At 39.4% G+C, this 22,477-nt stretch overlaps 1 protein-coding gene across 1 annotated transcript in view; it reads right to left on the reverse strand.

The window, feature by feature from the left end:
- Positions 1-8,134: 8,134 nt before the first annotated feature.
- col27a1b (collagen, type XXVII, alpha 1b) overlaps positions 8,135-22,477 on the reverse strand; it is a 120,767-nt gene continuing 106,424 nt past the window's right edge. Inside the window, exons 35-61 of the mRNA XM_017691028.2 lie at positions 21,960-22,013; positions 21,823-21,876; positions 21,607-21,714; positions 21,197-21,250; positions 20,963-21,070; positions 20,807-20,860; positions 20,597-20,650; positions 20,094-20,150; positions 19,906-19,959; positions 19,756-19,809; positions 19,615-19,668; positions 18,539-18,592; positions 18,310-18,417; positions 18,089-18,196; positions 17,328-17,435; positions 17,143-17,196; positions 15,427-15,489; positions 15,280-15,333; positions 15,136-15,171; positions 13,312-13,329; positions 13,148-13,183; positions 12,778-12,804; positions 12,535-12,600; positions 12,241-12,409; positions 11,814-11,923; positions 10,624-10,842; positions 8,135-9,617 (exon numbers count right to left, since the gene is read on the reverse strand). Coding sequence (XP_017546517.1) covers positions 9,471-9,617; positions 10,624-10,842; positions 11,814-11,923; positions 12,241-12,409; positions 12,535-12,600; positions 12,778-12,804; positions 13,148-13,183; positions 13,312-13,329; positions 15,136-15,171; positions 15,280-15,333; positions 15,427-15,489; positions 17,143-17,196; positions 17,328-17,435; positions 18,089-18,196; positions 18,310-18,417; positions 18,539-18,592; positions 19,615-19,668; positions 19,756-19,809; positions 19,906-19,959; positions 20,094-20,150; positions 20,597-20,650; positions 20,807-20,860; positions 20,963-21,070; positions 21,197-21,250; positions 21,607-21,714; positions 21,823-21,876; positions 21,960-22,013 — 2,082 coding nt within the window. The 3' untranslated portion in view covers positions 8,135-9,470. The remainder of the gene's footprint in view (positions 9,618-10,623; positions 10,843-11,813; positions 11,924-12,240; positions 12,410-12,534; positions 12,601-12,777; positions 12,805-13,147; positions 13,184-13,311; positions 13,330-15,135; positions 15,172-15,279; positions 15,334-15,426; positions 15,490-17,142; positions 17,197-17,327; positions 17,436-18,088; positions 18,197-18,309; positions 18,418-18,538; positions 18,593-19,614; positions 19,669-19,755; positions 19,810-19,905; positions 19,960-20,093; positions 20,151-20,596; positions 20,651-20,806; positions 20,861-20,962; positions 21,071-21,196; positions 21,251-21,606; positions 21,715-21,822; positions 21,877-21,959; positions 22,014-22,477) is intronic.

Below are 22,477 nucleotides of genomic sequence, written 5' to 3' on the forward strand. Positions count from 1 at the left end.
GTCTTGATGTTTTTGTCCTGAGTGAGTTATGACCAGTGGCTCTGCTGTTACCCTCGCATGACGTTGCAGGGTTGCTTTTGGAGACAGAGGCGCTGTTTCGGCGCACTGGCTGAAAGCTCCAGAGCTGTGTTCTCTCTTCAGACTCCTGAGTGATTTATGAGCTTTGCTGGGTGTGTGAGGTCTTCTATTTTCACATGGCAGTGTGGGAGTGGACAGCTGAGGTAGTGTAAGATTACGTAAGGCGGGCAGCATAGAAATAAACCTCAGGGCTGAATGAAACCTTTATCAGATACCCCTGCTTCCTACTGTGCTGACCTTCAGTGTTGAGATCGAGTTAAAGATGGAGGGTTTTGAGAGATTGAAGATGGGATTTACCACACAGGGGCTAAGCAACTCAGCACAGGAACTGCTTTAAAATGTATGGCGTCCAAAAGCCCACTGAAGTGTTTTATTTATTTATTTATTTGCTGATTTACCAGTTTATTAGATACACCTGTCTTGTACCTCATTGTCCATTTATTTAGAAACGCCTACTATATACAGTGTTAAAAACTAGGCACACTTCATTTTGTTTCGTTTTGCCCAGTCAGTGGATTTTTTATCCTCATGTTCTAATTATTATGCAGAATGCATTTCTTTAAACATTCAGTGAGTCATCATGATATTTATTATAGCTCAAAATAGAAATGTGTTTTATGTGCTGTGGACAGATGACCTTTCAAAAAATAAACAGTTTAAAGCAAAAAAAAAAACCATTCACAGATCAAAGTAGAGCCCCTTTTTGAGATGACTTTAACAACTCTCTCATTGAACTTAGTCCACAGTAAGTCCATGTGTACTTTCATATGAGGAGGCCAGTATTGCTTCCCAGAACAAGTGTTTTCCAGGTACACTACCACCCACCCTCAAAGATCATCCTTTTAAGGCTGCTCTGCAGGTTTTCAATAGGATTGAGGTCAGGGAGTGATGGTGGCCACACCATGATTTTTTTCTTCTTTTATGCCCATTGCAGCCAAGGAGTCACTGGTGTTTTCGCAGCATGGGATGGGGCGCTGTCCTGCCTGAACAGCATTTTTTTCAGAAGGCCTGATTCTTCTTTTTACACCGTGACAGAAAAGGGTATCTTGCAGAGGTCATTTTAACATCCTCAGGGATCCTAAAGGGACCAACCATCTCACTTCCCAATATTGCAGCCCAGATTATCTCTCTGCCACCTCACTGACGTTGCAGTCTTGTTGGAACTGGGTGTCTATTTACCAACCATATTCAGAACTCCATCCATCCGTCCAGCATAGCATTCATCGGTGAATAAAACTGCCCAAAAAATAATCGTCATGTATTTGTGAGCCCACTGAAAACATTTCTCTGTGTGAGCTTTGGTTAAGGGTTGCTGAAATATAGCTTTATGCATGGCTGGCAGGTTGTAGAGGTTCCTGCATAGAGAGGTTCTTGAGACTCCACAGACACCAGCAGTTTCAAATATATGTTTGCTGCTCAACATATTGTCATAGATTCTCCACTGATTTTTCAAAATTTCTGAGTAATTAAATGGTTAACGGCAACAAACCTTTCTTAATATGCCTTTATCTAAAATATCAATGAATTGTTTTCATTCTTTTGCAGAAACTAATCAGCAGCCCTGTGTAAGATTGATACAAGTTAATTAAAAAGATATGACAAATAAAACAAATTGCTTTGGCTGTTTTAAGTGTCTTGCTAAAATTATGACAGATGTAACTATTAAACAAGCACAATGCCATCCTAACAAGCTTATCTGGGGCTTTGGAGAAAAAAACAGCCCCAAAACTTCACTGATCCTGCACCATACTTACATACTTTTTTTATTCACCTTGAGTGTTTGTTACCACAAAGCTACTTTTGTCTCGTCTGACCAAAACACCTGGTTACACTCACAGTTCCAGTAGTGTCTAGTGTAATCTGGGCACTTATGTTTGTGGTCAGATGAAAGAAATGACTTCATTCAAACATGCCTTTCAAATAGTTGGCAGGGAGTTGGCTAATGTGTTTCATCTTTGACTGAAAATTGTGCCTCTCCAACCATCCTCCTCACTGTTTGGAGGCGGCGGGGCAGGGAGGTGGAGTGGTGGGGGTGAGCATGTGTTCTCATCCAGGTTGGTTCACTATAGCTCTGGTTGTTTTAACTTAATAATAACTATCAGTGGATGCCTATAGACTTCCAGGCAGTTTGCCTGCTTGCCTGATTTATGACGGTTATTGCATTTTTGTCTCATTTTAATTGAGTATTTTGTAATGGTCCCTGTACTGGTGAACGATTAAGGGAATGTCACCTCATACTTGTGCCTCATTGAAACAGGAAGTCAAGGACGACCACTTAAGCATTTCTTAACACTCAGATGGACTGTAAAAGTAAAATACAAATGGGAACATGCTTCAGTTGTATTTTCACATTCATAAGAATTTCTTGGGGTGCCAATGATTATGACAAAGGTGGTTTTGTTAAAAAAAAAGTTTTAAAAAGGGTTTTTATAAATAAAAGGTTACATCGCCTTCATATCATCAGCTTGCGATTAAACTAATGGACCATAAAGACTTTTTTCTATTACTTTTTTTCTTTGCCAATAATATAGAGCAGATTGAATATTGATTTCACATCAATATCACTGTCCTTGTGAAGGTGGATGTAACTCATGCACAAGATCAGATTCTAGATGCATAAAAAAAACTTGATGTTTTTAGGGATGTTTTTAGGGCATGCAAAATTCCCAGGGTGATGGGGACCATCAAATTTCACCTGTATGTCATTGAAAGTCAGTGAGAAGGTGCTAATTATGGTGGTGAATTTGCTCCATTGACTGGATTCTCTTGTCTTACCAGCTGCAGCCAAGCCTGTGCAAAATCACTACACTTATTCAGTAATTGCGCTGATTAGGCCTAATGCTGGTATAGAAGGAGTAAATGTCACTCTAAATTGGAATGCAGCCATGATGAGAGCTGAACTGGCCAGCACAGCACTTCCTGTACTGTCCTGTGTGTGTGTGTGTGTGTGTGTGTGTGTGTGTGCCTCCTGCTGGAATATCTGCTCACGATGCATTTTCTAAAAAAGCCCATAGATTTACATTCAACATAATGGTCCTAGCAGTGTTTTGTGGCTTTTAATGACTTGTAAACACAACTGCCCTTTGCAGTAGCCATAAACACAGCATATTATGAAGGCTCATTAAAATGGTTTGAAGGAGGACTCATTAATAGGAGCAGGCTGTGATTCTGTAATAGTAGAGCAGCATCACGGCTGCTCTCTGGTTACCTTTACTTTAGCTTTAGGGCTCTGCTCAATCCCCTCATATTCTGCAGCACTGGGGGCAAAGCACAGATGGCCCGCACCTCATCACACATGCACCAAACACAGGAGGCCGGAATGTACGGTAGTGGTAAAATCAGTCACTTGGGATGGTGCACACCATGTAACCTCTTACTGCAGGCCACCTAGCAAAATTAACTTGTATATTTTTATCAATATAATTAAATAGGGTACTTTTTTCTATCAGATGGACTAGGACACTGCTGGCTCTCCATCAGAGGGGTGAAAACCCCCTGCAGTGAAAGCTACTCACACCTCTCTGCAGAGATGGCTGTGCCAAAATAACAAACAGCACTACAGCTTTCTTGATACCATAAAATCACGCACAACTGATGCAAGGAATACAGTTCAAACACAATAAAACCACTTTTATAAATGTTGACTTGCTCAGCTACAGAGATGAAAACCCAACTTTGTAAATGTATGAAAGTATATATCAGTATTATTGAAAATAATTGCATAGTTCAACTGAGTGAGCTCCTCCAAAACAGGTGACATTTTTATGGCTCTTGTAAAAAAAGGGTTAAGGATGAGGTTTTAGTGAGTTTACGCTGTACCTAAAACATCCCTCATCCTTACATAAACGCGTGGCTGAATGCTGCAGTGGATCTGGACTTGAACTGTACTGGACTGGTCTAAATTCATTCTAAAACTAGCCTAAAACTGGTCTGAAATTTGGCTTGAGTGGGTTAAAAGAAAAACTGAACAGAAAGGAAAACAACCCTAAGAATCTATAATAAGAGTCTGCCAAAAAGCGTATTTAAAGACACTCGTACCAGCATTTGGCAAGATCATCTGTCACGAGACACTGATAGTATGATAGGATTGTTTCTGTGATAAGTGATTGTCATTATTCACTGAACTTGTGTTTTTCTTCAGCAACACTGATGAAATATATTTCAATGGAAATGTGTATGATTTAGAAAACTGGAGGTGAACTAGGTGTGCAAACAAATCAAAAAGTTTTTAATTTGGTGGTTTACACAATTTTTAATATCAAGGAAGCTGCAGTTTTTGGCACAGCCTTTTTTGTGGAGCTATGCAAGTTGTTTTTACCCTTTTACCCTTCATTGCTCACTAGCAACTCAACACAATATTCTACACGCAGTCAACAATGTCCTAGTTCAACTGATTACAGGGGAGAGTATTTATTTTAGATCTTATTAATTAAAAATACCTCAGTTGATTTTTATTCCACTGGCACTAGGGGGCCTGCAGAAAGAGGCTACATGTTGTTGCTGTCCAAAGAAAAACATGTATTTATACTTTTTCGATGTCATTTACAATGTATTAAAAAGTTCCTGATGATTGGACTGATGGAAATGCTCCAAAATTGCTTGGAATAAAATCTCTTTGCGTTAACCTGCACTAAAAGCCGAGAATGTTTCTGCCCTCTTGCGTAAACTTGTACTTGTTTTTCTTTGGAAAGCAATGATATTCAGATAATCAATTCTCCTAGAGTTTAGATCAGACAACTGGAAAATACAGCAAAGTCTGATGACACAGAGGAGGCTAGATCAGATCAGATTCCACCTCTGATAACATGACGATGGATTTTGTGTACATTTCAATCTACCTTGTTAAAATATGGCTTCTCAATAGTGTATACACCTCAATGCCAATGTTAAGTGCCCTGACTGAGAAACTGACCCATTCATCCACTGTGACTACCTGTCCTAAGTGGTCAGAGCCCACAGGAACAATGCTATAGGCAGATGGGGAAGCTGAGGTTGTTTGTATCAACGCTCTTAAATCAGCTTAGAACAGCACTCCCTTGATAGACTTTCTGCAATTTGTGGTCAGACATAGTCTTAGGTTGAAAAAGTATCAAACAAAATAAACAAAATAAGCAAATTACTAAACCATATTTAATGCAAAATAAAATCTTTTGGGGTGCGCTGCTGCAGGCTGTCGCCCTGCTACACCTGTTTAGTAACTCAACATTGATATCAGATCTCCACTGGAATGCTGCTGTAAATGTCTGCTGCATGTCGACTACCATGTCTGGCTTTAACAGCTGGCGTTCTCTTTAACTGGCACAATCTCAGATCACACGTTGTTAATCAATCTCACTGCAGGCTGTTAAGGAGGCTCAATTAGTCCTGTCCTGATTAGTGTAGCACTGCAGTGACCTCCCCAGCTTTCCTTAAGCACTTGATCTCTATAATCCTGCGGGAGATGAGACTAAACACAGCCGCAGAGTGCCACACACCCATTTAGCACACTCTTTTATCACAGCAGTGTCAAATAAAGCGGCTGGTATTCTGTAAAAGGGTGCAGAAATCAACAGACATAAACTGTTTGAAAATGCATCCATTCTCATTGTAACTGTTTTAATAAAACACCATAAAAGATTATGCCACCTAATCATTTATTCATCAGTGGAAAAACTACATCATTAAAAATGTGGTTAATCTAACATCTTCAATTGGTGTAGAAAATCATCAGTGTACTGCCTTATGAAGTTTTTTGAAGTCATAAATTCAATGACCCTGATTGCTTTAAAATGCCATATAAACAATTTGAACCCAAATCTATCTATATAATGCACACTATATAGACAAAGGTATTGGGACACCCCTCCAAATGATTGAGTTCAGCTGTTTTAACCACACCCATTGCTAACAGTCGGATAAAATTAAGCACATAGCCTTGCAGTCTCAATAGACTGCAGTAGAATGGGTCATACTGATGAGCTCAGTGACTATGAACATGGCTCTGTCATCGGATGCCACATCTGCCCCAAGTCAGTTTGTGAAATTTCTGTGCTGCTAGATCTGCCCCTGTCAGCTGTAAGTGCTATTACTGAGAAATGGAAACATCTAGGAGCAACAACAGCTTACAACAGCAAAAACATCAGTGTCTGATCCCACAAATGCGCCTCTGGATAAATGGGCAAAAATTCTCAGACACACTCCAAAATCTTGTAGAAAGCTTCCCAGAAGAGTGAAAGCTGTTATAACTGTGTAGGGAGCACCAACTCCATATATATGTCAATGGATTTAGAATGAAATATCATTAAAGCTCATATGGGTGGAATGTGTAGGTGTCCCAATACTTTTGTCCACATAGAGTATGTGTAATGGCCTGTATCATGGAAAACCACATTTCCCTTATTTTTGTAAATAAAAGAATTAGAGTCCAGTAAAAGCTTGCTGTACTGTTCCACAGCACCAGTGCTGGAGGTTTCTTACAGATGCATTGATAATGTCACACATCTGTAGTGTAAGTGAAAGCGTGAAAGAGATGGACAGAGGTTGCAAAAGGTCATATAAAGATGACGTTTTTTGGCACATAAAACCCCACAAAGGTCATAAGTGGACTTCTGAGAAAACCCAAAATGCCACAGGATTTGGGCCCTTTAAGCCAGACTAATGGAATGAAGCGATGACTGCACTGCGCATATTATGAACATGATACAGCAGCGCCCTCTGCTGGCTGCTAAGTACAAATACACCTGAAAAGTGCTGCTGCTCTCGGAAACTATACCGCGTTCATATGCAATAAGAAACCCAACCTCAGCAGCCAGACGATCAACATACAATTCAATTCAAGCTCTGACACTTGATGAACACCCAGCTGTTTATTCAGAGGTAATTGAGAGGGCGAAATGACCGAGAAACATTCTGGACGGAGCAGCCATCCACCATTTTCAACCATCTGTTAACAAATTGGAGGAGGACAGACAGAAACGTTCCTAGCTTTCTGATGGAAATGTGAGGTATTCTGACCTGACAGAAATGTCCAACGCAAATGCAGAACATTGACAGACGACTTCATGTTGGAGAATAATGGGATGTAACACAATCACAGCACAGTACACTCAATACACTCGTTATCCTAAAAGTACAAATAAACTCTTTTTGAAAGCTAAAATGTGCACACAAAAAATGCATTGAACACCTTCTCTTGATCAGATAAGATGGCTCTTGACAGTTTCACACAAAGGTATTCGCCCCACAACATGTCTTTATGTATCTGTGAGCTGGTCACCTCATGGAAAAGAACAGAAAAGAAAAGAAGAGAAAATGGAACTGAATAACAAATAACAATATTCTACTCAGGGCTGTGGTTGCAGCTTGACCAGCTGCTGCTAGTGGAAAGTTTTAGTGCCCTTGTTTTTAAAGAAAAAGAGCCACAGCTAAGTGTAACTGTTGCACCTGCACTTTGTGGCATGTTGCTTCATGCAATCACCTTAGCAAACACTACAGGTACGGTGCGAAAGTCAGGGACCACCATCTATTGATTTCATTTACAGTGGAAATGACCATTTCGTACAAGATTTTAATTTTTCAGGAAGATATTTCTGAGGAGGTTAGATATTAGACAATTCAAATACAAAAGGAATAGGAAATTCAAAGGAAAGTAAGTTAAAAAAAAAAACAAAAACAAAAAAAAACAGGAGTTTCCAAAAGTAGAGTTCAAAAATGATTAAAAGATTTAAAAATGGGCCTACTAACAACCATGTTATCATGTTAGAATCTGGTAGACCACCAAGACTGTTCCCAACAGATAAACAGTCCTTTGGCATTCATCTTTGAGAGGAGAAAATTTACGCTCCACTCTTTGCTGGCGTTCTCAGAAAAATGGACTGACCAGTCCAGACCTCAGCACCACTGAATGTGTTTGGGATTACTTGGATTGTGAGAGGCCGGAAATGCAACCAGCTTCTCAACTTTGGAGGTGTTGAAAAATATCCCTGGCGATTTCTTTGAAAAACTGAAAGCAAATCTTCTGGCAAGACTGGAAGATGTAATAAAGGCAAAGAGTGGAAACACTAAATACTAAAAAAACACTATTATACTTACTTGTTGAGGCTTCTGTCATTTTCTGTTAAACATTTGCTTCCTGCTTTTTTCCCTGATGATGAAAAATGAATAACGTGCACTTCATGGCTATTTTTGTGTTGAAATGAAATCCATTAAGGGTGGTCTCTGACTTTTACACAGTACGAAAGATGTTCTCAGAGCAAGAAGAACAGCCACTTTGTCAAGGGCAAATGATCATATGTGCAGTCAGACAGGGCTTGTGGAACTGAATGAAGTGCTAACAGGAGTGTTTGCGTTTCTGGTGATTTTATCTATCATGTACGTGGACTATGCTTAGAGGTACCACAAACTGCCTGTTTAAACGAGGAATATTAAAACACTGTAGCTTAGCTTGTCCTGGCAAAGGTGGCAGCTTTCAGACTCAACAAAGCCAGAATTTATAAAACACTTTTTTGTTAACACCTTTATAGAGTCCAAAGAAATGTACAGATGAGGCACAAGAACGTCTGTGAAAATATGGCTGCATAAAAGGACACTGTTTTTTCTTTTTTCTGTTTATACAAAAATATTCCCTTTCAAAGTACAAAAGGCACTTAATTTATAGACATTTGATGGATGTAAGCACAACCTTGCTTTTCATATGCAGTTCAACCACAGGAGACATATCTATGTATTTGTTTGAAGCTGATTTTCCTAAAGCACCATAAAAATGTGAGATTGGAGGTAGACATTTAATGACACTTTCAAGTCTGAATCCACCTCCCGGAATTGTGAACGAAACCTGACTTAGATACGCGCTGGAGCGTGTTTGTGTGCACTCACTTGACTCAGCCACCAAACCTGAACAGTTTGACAGTAAACCTAGATTCCCTAGAACAGCCAAATATAGGATTCATCTTTATACAACAAAATCTCTCTGGTTTCTATTGCACTTTACAGAAAATATACATACATGTATAAATACATATGTGTTACAAAATGATACAAAAGTACTGTAAATGCAAATACATGTGTAGCTTCCTTTTCTTCACCTGTTTGCAATAGGAGACGGGACTTTTGCAAAACCGTGTGAATAAATTAACTTTTCTTACAGTTCGAGACGAGAGCATTGCTCAGTTTTCCAAGTCTCAGGTACAAAAACAGAAGAAAGGAAGTAGCCCTTCAAAGAAAAAGAGCATTTTGTCCACAGAGCTGTTGGGGTGAGAAGTCCTGTTCTCCCCCAAAACGCTCTGGATCTTGTCTTCCACGTGTCTCGGGTTTGCAGTCTAAACTGGAGCAGAGATTTCTGGACCATAGTCCTCCATATGTCTCTGTGTCTCTCTCTGCTGAGTAAAAAGGTTCACAGCCTGTTCCTCTGCTCTCTATAAGAAGCACACGGGCCCCACTTCCAGGTGGTAGTTAGATCCAGGTTTGGCGCTGGGAAGGTTGAGCACATCCACTATCGGCAGTAGGTTTGGGTCCTGTGTCCGAAACTGGAACTGGGTCTGATGCCACCGTCCATCTGTCATCTAAGAAAATGTAGAGTGGCACCCGGCATTATGTACTGCACAAGTAAAGGTGCACCATCTACGTCAAATTTCAGATTCAGATTCAAATTCAAATTTCAGATTTAAAATTTCCAATATGGTAGCTTATATTTTAACTAGTGTACATTATTAACTTTGAATGTAAGTTAATGTAGTGAGAACTTACTCCAAACCCTTTTATATTTTAAACACAGTGTAAAGCTGATGATGTCAATAAACAAAAAAATCTTTCTTTCTTTATTGATTAACTAAGTTAACACATTATTAAGATTAAGATTAAGTTTAAGATTAAGTGATACTTTTTTGATCCCACAACTGGGGAAATTCCACCTCCGCATTTAACCCATCCGTGAAGTGAAACACCACATACACACTAGTGAACACACACACTAGGGGGCAGTGAGCACACTTGCCCGGAGCGGTGGGCAGCCCTATCCACGGCGCCCGGGGAGCAGTTGGGGGTTAGGTGTCTTGCTCAAGGACACCTCAGTCATGGACTGTCGGCACTGGGGATCGAACCGGCAACCTTCCGGTCACAGGGCCAGATCCCTAACCTCCAGCCCACGACTGCCCCCAATATTAACACATTAACATGATAAATCATTAACATTACTGTTTTTTTAAATGCTGTTAACACATTTCTCTTGTTTGATCCTCCAAAGTATCCATAGTTCCAGCCTAAACAGCCCAAAACCCATGTGCATTGAAACTTGTCTCCCCTGCTGTAGATCCCTTGTTCAAATGCTGCTTTTTCATGGTCGGCTCCATTGATCTCTCTTGATAAAACCATAATAGTAATAACATTAGAATATTAGTAATATCAGTAACATTAGCACTGGAGAGTGCCTTCAGACGACTACACTGGCCAGTGCTTGCAGGAGAACCATGGGTGAATCAACTCGCAGAAAAGTAACAGAAGCAATAGCCATGTGGGAAAACTCCAGTTCCCCTGGAAACAAGTGAATGCACCCTTGCGCCCTGCACTTACCCAACAGTCATCCTTCAGCAGCTCAGGCTGAATGAGCCCTCCAGCCTGAATCATCTGTCCATTCCAGGCTTTGAACAGCACAGCGTTTGGGGAAGGAGGTCTGGAGGCTGCTGTAGCCCATACAGGTACATTCAGGCAGTGGATGGTGAGGAGCTGTACAGCCTCAGAGCTCAGCAGGTGGATGAAGTTCATCTGGATGAGACCCACACCCATCTCCAACTATACAGCAAAATACAAAGGACTTTCAGGACAAAAATATCTACACGTTATATCTATTGATTACATGTATGCGGACTACAAATACGGACTATCAGATATAGATATGGACTTGTTTGACTTAATGCTTTACAAAGGGAGCTGGCTCAATGATTTAATCACAATCAACATATTCAACAGAAAATACAGATCTAACAAAAACAATAAGTTGCTTGTGGTAATGTGTTAGTTACAGAGTTGTTGTTACAGTTGTTCAGTTACTAATAAATAGGATGTAAATTTTTAGCCAGCTAAGGGTTGGAAAAGAGTGCTTTGTGGCCTGTGATGATCATTAAAATAATTTTGATTAAAATTTTAATTGTCTTTTTCTTGTTCATTGATTGCCATTAATACAATACAAACCCAAGCAGCCAAACTGGCTGATCAGCTTACTTTAGCAGCTAACACTGTTTGTACAGTGGAATCAATATGGTTGCACTTTCATAGAAATGTCAACAGTTACACAGAATACAGTGCAGAGCTAAGTAAAGCTACACTAGTGAAAATATAAGCAAAAACAACACTCATTCTGAACGCATACTTGCTAAAAACATTAGAATTAGAATTATTTACATTGATAACAAATAAACAAAATTACTCAGCACTGCCCTCTAAATATGTTAGAGAACCAAGAAGCTAGAACGTTTTTTATATTCATAAGATCCATGATGAATTAATAAATGCTTTTACTGCTTCCATTAATTAATTTATTTGCCTCAACCCAACAAACCCAATTCACATTTTGTTTGTTGTAGCTTAAAATTATTGTGAAATCTAATGACTGTTGAAAATGACCGCAATCAGTCTAAATAACTGTAATTATCTTAAATAATTGCAATTAGGTGATTATGTAATAATTGTGACAGGCCTAAACACTAAGATAAAAACTCATAAGATGGGTCTAGAATAGACTTAAAACAGTAATGCATGTTGACCTTGGACACAGTAACTGGCCTCAGGCAGGTCTGGCCTCCTCCGGTGAAGTTGCAGGTCACTTCAATTGTGTCAGATGAGCAGCCCAAGTTTGGGTCAATCCAGTAAGTGCCTGTCAACAAATTAAAGAAAGGGAAAAGGGATGATGGTACATTAGGGATTTCATCATAACCAACAGCTGCAACAAAACTAAAAAGCTAAAACCATTATGATACAGCTGTAGTGACAGTAGAATTTATGACAATCATAAAAATATAAATAAAAAAGAAATGGTTCTTTCAACATTAACTATACAAGCACTACCAGTTCTGATGTCACTGATGTTGACAGAGTTACATACTGATGTTCTTACTGGTCCTTAGAGACCCCCATACAGTCCACATTTTTGCTCCCACCCAGTTTTCTGCAGGTGCTGGTGTGTTTCCTCACCATCGTTCATCCTTTGCTCACAGTTCAGCAGGTCCCTGCACATCCTGGCTGGATTCTCCTGGGTTCCCAGTGGGTTCTTGATGCTGTAGATCAGGTTACTGAGGTAGTGAAGGGTCTTAAAGATCTCTGTTCCCTGGTCCAGCATGGGGAGGTCCACGTCTGAGTATGTCTGAACACGAGAGAGACAGGGGAACAGGATATTTTTTCATTGTCCATGTTTTTTTTTCTTAGATACTCTTTAATTAGCCCTCAGTTATTCAATTTGAGCATTCTTCTCTTTATTGAAGCACTCACCTCAGAACTCAGTGCAGAGTAGGAATCAATTATAACTTGAAAAGCCGCACCAAGCGCCTCATTTTTCTATATCAGAATGATGACAATGCAGAGCAGATTGTGATGAATGGATATCTTTGCTTACCCTGCTAATTATCTGACACATCTCTTTTAACATGCTGGACCTGGGCCAACATGTTTTTCCTCTACAGTACAGAGCTGTTCCTAATGCTTACAGATTTACAACACACTGAAATTACTTACAAGTGACAGAGGAACACCAGGTGGGCCCTAGAAACCAATAAGAACAGAATACGTTTCAGTCACTGACTGTGCAGTTACATTGTTGTTGGAGCCATCTTAACAAAACAGCAACTTAACAGGAGAAGGCAAAACAGTGCAAAAACGTATTTAATGTAAAGCTTTGTAACAAGATTTTATTCTGAATCATTTTCAAACATTTCTATTGGTCCATTCATCATGAAATGTTCACACAATGTAAAGGACAGCAACTGCAGTCAAATCATATAAAAAGAAAAAGAAAAAAAATGATGTAAAGAGCTTTAATATGACAGCAATGATATTCATCCTCCAACATATAGTATTTAAATTTAGAAATGTCAAAAGTACTTACTGGGGGTCCCGGTGGTCCTTGAGGACCTGGAGGTCCCTAAATAAGAACAACAACAACAAAAAACAGCATTTGTTTTATTTCTTTAGGTATAATAATAAGAATACCATTTTCTATGATGTTTTTATTAGACAGCAGTGAGGTGTTTTGGACAGAAAAAAACATACCCTTGGTCCTGGTACACCCTATTCAAAGCAAGAGCATGAGAACAATGAGTATAAGAGGTTAAACAGAATTTTATAATGCATTTCATGTTGAAGATATAACAATTAAAATGAAAGGTATGAAACAGTGTAGTGAAATTTAAAGTCATGCATTGTATGACACTTGGTCTCTTCCGAGGCTTCCTCATTTGCCATGTTGCCAAAAAACACTGTAAGTGATTAAAACTAGACATCTGGGTGCATCCTATCAGATGTGGGTGGAAAAGGGCAGGGGCTTGCTATGCATGTTCACATGACTGGGCTATGTTTTTACAGGTCGTGATTTTTGGGGTGTATTGTGTTTGAGAACCGATGTAGTCATGTTTCAGAAATTGTATTAATCTGAGCCAAATGAAGCACATCTCTGTAGAATCAAGGCCTTTTTAACACACTATGAAAATCAATCTTGACCACAAAATCAGAGATCATGATGAACCTTAAAAAGGACCATTAAATTATCACTGCATATTAGGGGTGGGAATCTTTAGGCACCTCATGATTCGATTCGATTACGATTCAGAGGGCTGCGATGCGATTATAAAATGATTATCGATGCATCTTGATGCATCTTTTTTTTTCCTATACAGGATTTCTATTTTGCTATTGTCTGAGGACTTGGTAGTTTTAAAGCGAAGTATTTGTAATGATCCATGATTACAAATACTTTGTTTTAAATATCTAAGATATATTTTATTAATAAATCAAATGGAAGTGATGTGGCAAGTGAACCAGAAGGCTCTCATTTCCTGCTCTTGTTTGGAGCACATTAAACGCACGCTGCCACTCATCTGCAATAAAATGCGCTGTTAGGGTGACATAAAGTCCTGTGGTAATGAAGCGCGAAAGCCCTGGCTCTCAACGACTGAGAACCGCCGTGCAGATTGCAGGTCACATAACGAAGTCTCGCCGAGCAAGTAGCTACAAAAAGACAGAGATTTAAGGCGAACATTTATAGATGAATGAACTTACTGGCATATATAACCACCGCAGCTGGTTTTCTGGCTTAAATCTTCAACGAGACACTGTCTCCCTCTAAAAAGTTGCAAAGATGAAGTCGCTTCTCTTTCGAATTTTCCTGTTTCACCTAAAATGGTGCAGCAGTTACATTTGGTGCCTCAGGCAGAATTTAAGGTGGAACGTGAAAATTCGAACGAGAAGAGACTTCAGCCTCATAAATCAGTCGAATGTTGAGAGACATTGTACAAGAAACTGTTCCGGTTTTGAGGAAAGGCTTTCTTCATACTGAACATTAAACATTGTGGCTTTCAAGGTGGCTTGACTTTGTTGAAAGGACAAAATGGCTCTTCTTAACATTTGGGTTGTGACTCCTGACCTAACTTGGCTCTAATGCAGAGGGAGCGGTTCGGAGATCTCGCTCATTCAGTTGTGTTGTTGTTATGTGCACCTCACAGAGTGTCCGAGCACTGCCCTTACCAACTTCCAAGTTCCACCTTTTACGTTCCGTCAACATTACGTTATACATTAAATACTTTGAAAATTGTTTTTTGACATTTATGAATCGATTCAGAATCGTTCACGTCCGCATCGCGACGCATCTAAGAATCAAGTTTTTCCTGCACCCCTGCTGCATATGCTGTGCAATGAAATGATTTTCATGTACTGATGGATCTATCGCCTATTGCATAAATGCCATCTACCTGGCAAAAGTGACTCACAGTGACACAGTGCCACACTGACTGAGTACATTCTGAATTTAAAATATTTCTTCATAAATAAAACATAACACGTCTGCATGCACAGGAAACCACATAAGAACTAATCACTCACCGTTTCCCCTCGACTTCCTTTGTCCCCCTGTGGTCCCTGATGGAGAGAGATGGATTATTTCAGACTACAGTCTACAGATTAAAGTGGTCAGATAGCTAGGCTCTGGAAATGGTTTAGACCCAGAAAAGATTATGTAGCACATACTGGATATCCACTGGGGCCAATGATCCCGACTGGTCCAATGGTGCCTTCCCTTCCCTGAAAAAAGAAACACCTACAGTAGTTGCTGATCCTGTAATCTTAGGCCATCTCATTAAGATCTGTAACAGCTGTGCTCAAAGTACTACTTACCATCAAGCCTTGTGGTCCTTTTGGCCCCTGGATGCCAGAAGGGCCAATATCACCTGGTGGACCCTATAAGACATATTTTCTAATTTAATTTAATTTCTTATTACAATGAGCACAACAAACAAGACATTAAAGCTACACTCAGGCTAGGATAATCCCCTTCTGACGACATATCCTGAAGGTGGGAAGAACCTCTGAAAAATTACAACTGCTTTAAGGTAGATTTTTAGGGGGCAGCCTGTCTGAGACATGCTTTCTAGCTTCACAGAACTAGCAGTAGCTATCAGATGTCCATCTGTATTCCCAAAATATAAACAGCCTGCACCCAAAAATCCACTCAAAAGCAGTTTTTCTCCTTTCCACCTTTCCAAAACTCCTTCCACCTTCTAGATATGTCATCAGAAGGGGGCTTTTCTAGTCTAGCTGGAGTGACAAAAATACAAGAAAAATGATGACAAAATACAAGTTAGTTGTAACAGTTGATTATGCTAAAATAATATTTCATTATTATATTTTAACTTCTTACACTATTACAAACAATCATGGTTACTATATTGTATTCTTTGTATTATTTTTACTGTCACATAACTTTTAAAAGCTTTGACTAAATGTTAATGTGTCTAATAACAAATGAAATGTACTTTTGCCAGTTAGCCTGATGTCAACATTAACTTTTTATAGGTTGCTAGGCTCTCTAGCAGTGTTTGGATAAATCTATCCTTGAGGTAAATTATTATACAGACAGTGGTCAAATATACTTCCATGTAATGTAAATACATGAAAGAAACTATTGGCAGAAAACTGCAGCATGCAATGATGAAATCATCATCACAGTGTTTGTCTGCTACAGAGGAACTTGATTAATTGTGTGCAGGTGCACCATGCCCATGTGCAAGACTGTCTTTGCTCATCTGGGCTTCATCTGTACATTCAAACGACTCTACAGGCCTTGTCAGATACTGATTTTCCAGACTAAAACACAATTTAAAGTCTTTTAGCTAAAATAGATTATTTAATTACAATTAAAATTAAGCATGCTGCATCAATCTGACCTGATTTACTACTAAGAGCACAGGTTTTGCGTATGGATTTTAGCAAATGGCCCACATGAACGGAAAACTCTAATATTAATAACAACCTCCCAGGAAATAAGAGCAATAATCAACACAGCTTTTAAAGTAGTATGTAAAATGTCTTTACTAAAGAGCTAACAAGCTTATGTGGTTTGAAGAGGGGTCTTCTATGCCTTCAAAGAAGACCTATTAATTTCTGTGAAATAAACAAATGCATGTCCATTTTATTTCACTTTTAAGTAATACATTTTCATGCTTGTTATATTTAAATTATGCAATTATTATAATACTACTCACTATCCTTATTTCAAGGCTAATTTTTGGTTGAAAACAAAAGGGTTAAATTCTTGAAATGTCCAATGAAAAATGATCCAATCTGGATTCTTTCTCTGTGATATCTTGATAGACACAGCCAAGTGAGCTCTCCTATTGGTTGGGGCTTCAAGACTGGGACTTTAGTTCTAATGTGTCAGATTAACCACCAACATACTTACAAGAGCTGGCAGCGGAATCAACAAATCACATTTCAACTTTCAATGAGTGGGACCAATTATGTGAGAAAGCATCACTCTTGGCCTTCTGCAAGTCCTAGATATGTCTTTTAGTACCCACAGTATGTTTGCATAAAGATCATAGGAGGGTTCACCTTAGGTCCAAACATTCCAAGAATTCCAGGGAATCCCTGTGCACCAGGATCCCCCTAAGTAAACAAGAAAAGTTTCTGTAAGCAAACATATTAAACAGACCAAAACTCACATGTATATTAAACTCTAGAATTCTGGTAGAGATTATGTTTTAATGGTTGCAAAGCTATTATAGATGATTTCTCACAGGTTGTCCTTTAACCCCAGGGTCACCCTGCTTCCCTTGCATGCCCATGCCTCCGGGGATTCCACGCTTGCCTATGGGTCCAGTCTCACCTGGAAGACCTCTCTCACCCTGTACAAAATATAAGGAGGACATATCCCGATGTAAACCATAGAACACCTATACGTGACTCTGCTCTTGTCAGAATTTCCTAAATATACTATTCAACTAATTACTACTAACTTAACTGCTGTCTCTCCATTTTATACTCTTTTACCACTTGAGGAAACCCTTGACATCATTGTAATCTCTTTTTGCTGGATTTGTGTATCATACACATTTCCATAATAAAAATCCAGTCCATCATTGTAATGGAAAAAAAATGCACAGTTCAACTAAGGGACCTCCAAAACTAATGGAAATTGCATTTCATGGCTACTGTAAAAAGAGGTTAGGGGCTGTTCCATTAATGTCTTTGCTCTAGTGTGATGTATTATTATTTTAAATTAGTATAATTATCATGCTTGTTATATATTTGCTATAAAAGTTTAGGTAGGGTAAGATTCTAACTCTCAAAAACCTGTTTACATTATGATGTTTGTCTAGCTAGCAGAACAGCTCACTGTGGCTAGCCTATGTGCATTTCTGTTGAAAACAACTCTCCTCATTGCCTCCTCCTTTACTTGTCCTTGCGAGTGCCCAAATGTGCAGTAGGTAGGTACTATGCACTTCCAAGGTGTAAGGTGAAGTATTAAGACAGAGAGAGTATCACTGTAGTGAAATACCTTTGGTCCAAAGGAGCCTTGACTGCCTCGCAAGCCTGGTGGTCCTGTGTTGCCACGGGGACCTGCGTTTCCAGGTAAACCAATTTCTCCATCGCTTCCCTGCTCCCCCTAACATATAGACACAAGGGAAGAGGCAGAGTTGAAATATGTCAATCTAACTAAAATGTTCAAGAATCAGACCTACACTAATGTAAATGTAGAGACTACTTCAACTTTCTCACTGGCATTCCTTTGCTCCCATCTTTTCCAGGAGGTCCATCCATGCCAGGCATGCCCTCAAGTCCCTCTCGGCCGACAACTCCTCTGGGACCAGGGAGACCGACAGTACCCTAGAGACACAGGAAAACTTGATTGATCATCAAATGAGTCAAAGCCACTGGACAAACCATAAGCCTAGAGGGAACACACAAGTTGTTGTTTCACTGTAGAATTCAGAAATCAGGCACTTACAGAGGACCCTCTGCTGCCAGATTCACCTTGAACACCCTTTTTGCCTTTCAAACCCTGATAAATAAATGAATAAATAAATTAACAAATTATTAGATGGATACAATAGGCCAAACACATACACTGAACAGCCACATCATTAAATACACTTTCAGGTATCTACACTTATTGTCCATTTATCAGCTCTATTTATCATATAGGCACACTGTCCATCTGTTGCTCTGCATACTGTGTTAGCCCCCCTCTTACCCTGTACTTTAATGGTCAGGACTAACACAGAGCAGGTATTATGGGTGGTAGATCATTCTTAGAACTGCAGTGACACTGATGTGGTGGTGATGTGTTAGTGTGTGTTGCGCTGGTATGAGTGGATCAGACACAGCAGTGCTGTGAACTTTTTAATACCTCAGTGTCACTGCTGGACGGAGAATTATCCACCAACCAAAAAGAGGGAATATCAGTACCCAATGAGTACTGAGACTCACTGAGCACTTTTATTAGGAACACTTCCTTGCTTCTACACTCTTTTTGCATTTTATCAGCACCAGTTACCATACAGGTTCACAATTACAGAGTGTAGTCCATCTGTTTCTCTACATTCTTTGTTAGCACCTTTTTGTCCTTTTCTTCAATGGTCAGAACTCACATCCAGCATCCTAATGACCACTAATGAAAGACAAACGGATGACGAACAGAAACTGTGCAGCAACAGATGAGCTACTGTCTCTAAGTTTACAGCTACAAGGTGGACCAAAAAGGTAGGATTGTCTAATAGAGAGGAGAGCAAGGGGCCACCGTGTTTAAAAAGTCCAACAGGTGTAGTCTACACAAAGTGCACCTGCATGGTAAGTGGAGCTGATAAAATGGACAAACCGTGTAGATACAAAGAGGTGTATTACACGAAGTGGCCAGTCGGTGCATAACAGTAGTGCAGTGAAAATAGCTATTTAAACATTGACCAAGGTGAGAGAACATTATTATTTAAACAATAAAAGGTAAAGTTAACTCTACATGAAAAATCAATTCAATCAGCATTTGAAAAACCAGTCAAATTCCCCTTTAATTGCCTAAATTCTTACTTGGCTGCCTTTGGATCCTTTGGGCCCTTGTACGCCACTTGGACCAGGACTTCCCTGTAACAATACCACCACCATCTTTAGAGATACATGTAATGAAGTAACAGGTGATATTCTGTTTGCACATGGTGCAGATGCACTTACAGGTAATCCTGGAGCCCCAGGTTTTCCTCTTTCGCCGTCTACACCTGGCTGACCCTGAAATTAAACAAGAATAATTTATCCCATGAACATTAAAATTAAGTAACACTTTTGGGGCTCATCTTGAAGGGCCACTGTGGGTGCAATGCTTACTGGGTAGCCAGGGTCACCTGGTTCTCCTCTGTCTCCTCTATGTCCAACAGGGCCCTGAGTCCAAATGGAAATACAACACATTAAACAGGCCATCCAGCACCACCAGCACCAGCACCAGCACCAGTACATTGTCCTCATCATCATAATCGTCAGCAACAACAAAAACAAAACCCAGCAGACTGACTCACGATGTCACCTGGAGGACCAGCGGGACCTTCAGTCTTCCCATCATCCCCTTGCTCACCCTGCAGAGGGACCACAACAATAAACAAGGTGGCGTGAAAGCAAAATGGTCACAGAGACAAAGCTTCAGGACGGCACAGCAACAACGACATTGTAAAACAGGGACAATGTGACTGAATATGGCCTCAATTAAAGACAATAAGCAAGAAAGAACATTTATAAGCTCATTCCAACCATAATGAGCTTAGTGGAGTGGCCTTATTTTCTTTTCATGTGTTCAGCATATGGCCAGCTATAAAAAGCAGATCAAATGAATCAGAAATTATGTGCTGCTATAAAGTTGTTAGTGAAAGAAACATCTTCAAATCTGTGAATATTTTGTATGAAAAAACAAGAGAAACAAATTTAACAATAATATTGATGTTTGTGATTCTTCAGTATATACTATGAGTATTTATAATTTCAAGATGAAAATTAATAATATAGACAGATTTGGGTTTAATTTCACCTTTGTGCCTTTTGGTCCTGGGGGGCCAATTGGACCTTGAGGTCCTTGGTGACCCTAAAATCAAGTTGAAAAATATGAAGTGAGGAATCTATATGAAGCATTATAATTAAAAAAATGTCATTAACTCTAAGCATATATTTCAAATAATACAAATCTAATATAGTACTAAAATATAAGAATAGAGTTTGTATTGTGCTTTACGACACTCACTTCATATCCAGACAGGCCTGGCTCTCCTTGTATGCCCATTTTTCCAGGTGCACCCTAAAAACCATCACACTATGAAAACATGGTTCTATTCACTTAAAAAAAAAGAACTTCTGCATCTCTCTGCTTGTAAATCAGACCATGAAGCTTGGACATTACCACAAATCCGATGGTTCCTCTGCTTCCTTTTGGCCCAGGGAAACCCACAGGTCCCTGGTCGCCAACTTCCCCAGTCTCACCGAGGTGACCTTGGTGACCCTTGCTACCCTGGAATAAAACAAAAATACTACCATTTTCAAAGTCTTTTTAAGTCTTTTAACGTGTATTTTAGAGTTCACTATAGGGATTAAGGATTACTGTGCCAATATAACACATATGGGAATAAGAACCTACTCTCTCTCCTGGTTTACCCCGCTCTCCAATTTTTCCAGGTTTGCCTTCAGGACCCTGAAAAAAGAGATCAGATTACAGAAGCACAGTATTACAAACATGCAAACATTTTAAAATTCCTCAACTCATTGTAGACATCTTAAAAAATAACTGCCAGTGCCTGTATTTACATCCATACTAGCATGTTATTTAAATATCCATAAAATCCATATTAGTTTCCCACATTTCATACCCAGAAATACACACAGGTTACTATACAAGTCTATATATATTATATTTTAAATTCATAACTGAACAAAAAGCAGTTTAAAACACTGAATGAAATCTTTAAACTGACTTGAATTACTTACAATAAGCTGGAACAAGCAAAAAGGCAGCAGAGAAACAGCAATATAACAGTGAAAAGCACTCACCCTGACGCCAACTAAGCCAGGATCTCCGGGGTGCCCCTCCTTTCCTTTCAGTCCTATTTCTCCTTTTTCTCCTTGATCACCCTCTACTCCCATATCCCCCTTTTCACCCTGTACGCAATGCCACAGTGCAGATTTGATAAGATATGTCAGTGTAAAGATGAATGCAGCCAAGCTTCTACTGAACACATGCTGGTGTACTAAATGGCTTTTTCTGACCTTGGCACCGTCAGGGCCGCTTGGTCCAGCTTCGCCATCAAGCCCAGGCTCACCCTGAAATGAGAGGCTTATTAAACATCAGTGATGGGCATGGATGAGTGAGCATAGACTGAGTTATTAATGAACAATTGACCTACTCTTGGTCCAATCAAGCCGGGTTCACCAATGTTCCCAGGAGGCCCGACAGCACCCTAGAAGATGTGTATAAATGATCATTTTACCATCTGTACAATTTGTACAATTAAAGTTTAAATCCCATTCAACATAAAGAGAAATTGTAGCACACTTCATTTAGTCACTAAAAAATTAATTTTAAAATGCTATGCTACCAGTCTGGACTATGTTGTGGTAAGTAGTCAAATTTAGGCAGGCTGATAACAACAAATTGTTAATGTTAGCTGAATCATGAGGAAAAAAATCCCAACAAAGGCATGACTGATAACTTCGACTGATTCTGGCAACTTGTGGTTTTATCGGTATTGATGAAAATATTTCTAAAAATGTACTAATAACTGAAACCTCTTTGGTTCAGGATTCAAATTTGTGATCTATGGCTGATTTTATCAGTCACTGAAATTTTAGCCTCCTAGAATTGGTACTTGTTATAAGTTGACCCTAATCCTAACAACACGACTTTCACGCAGATAAAAAGTTT

The sequence above is a fragment of the Pygocentrus nattereri genome, chromosome 20 (assembly GCF_015220715.1).
Source record: "Pygocentrus nattereri isolate fPygNat1 chromosome 20, fPygNat1.pri, whole genome shotgun sequence".
NCBI classification, from domain to species: domain Eukaryota; kingdom Metazoa; phylum Chordata; class Actinopteri; order Characiformes; family Serrasalmidae; genus Pygocentrus; species Pygocentrus nattereri.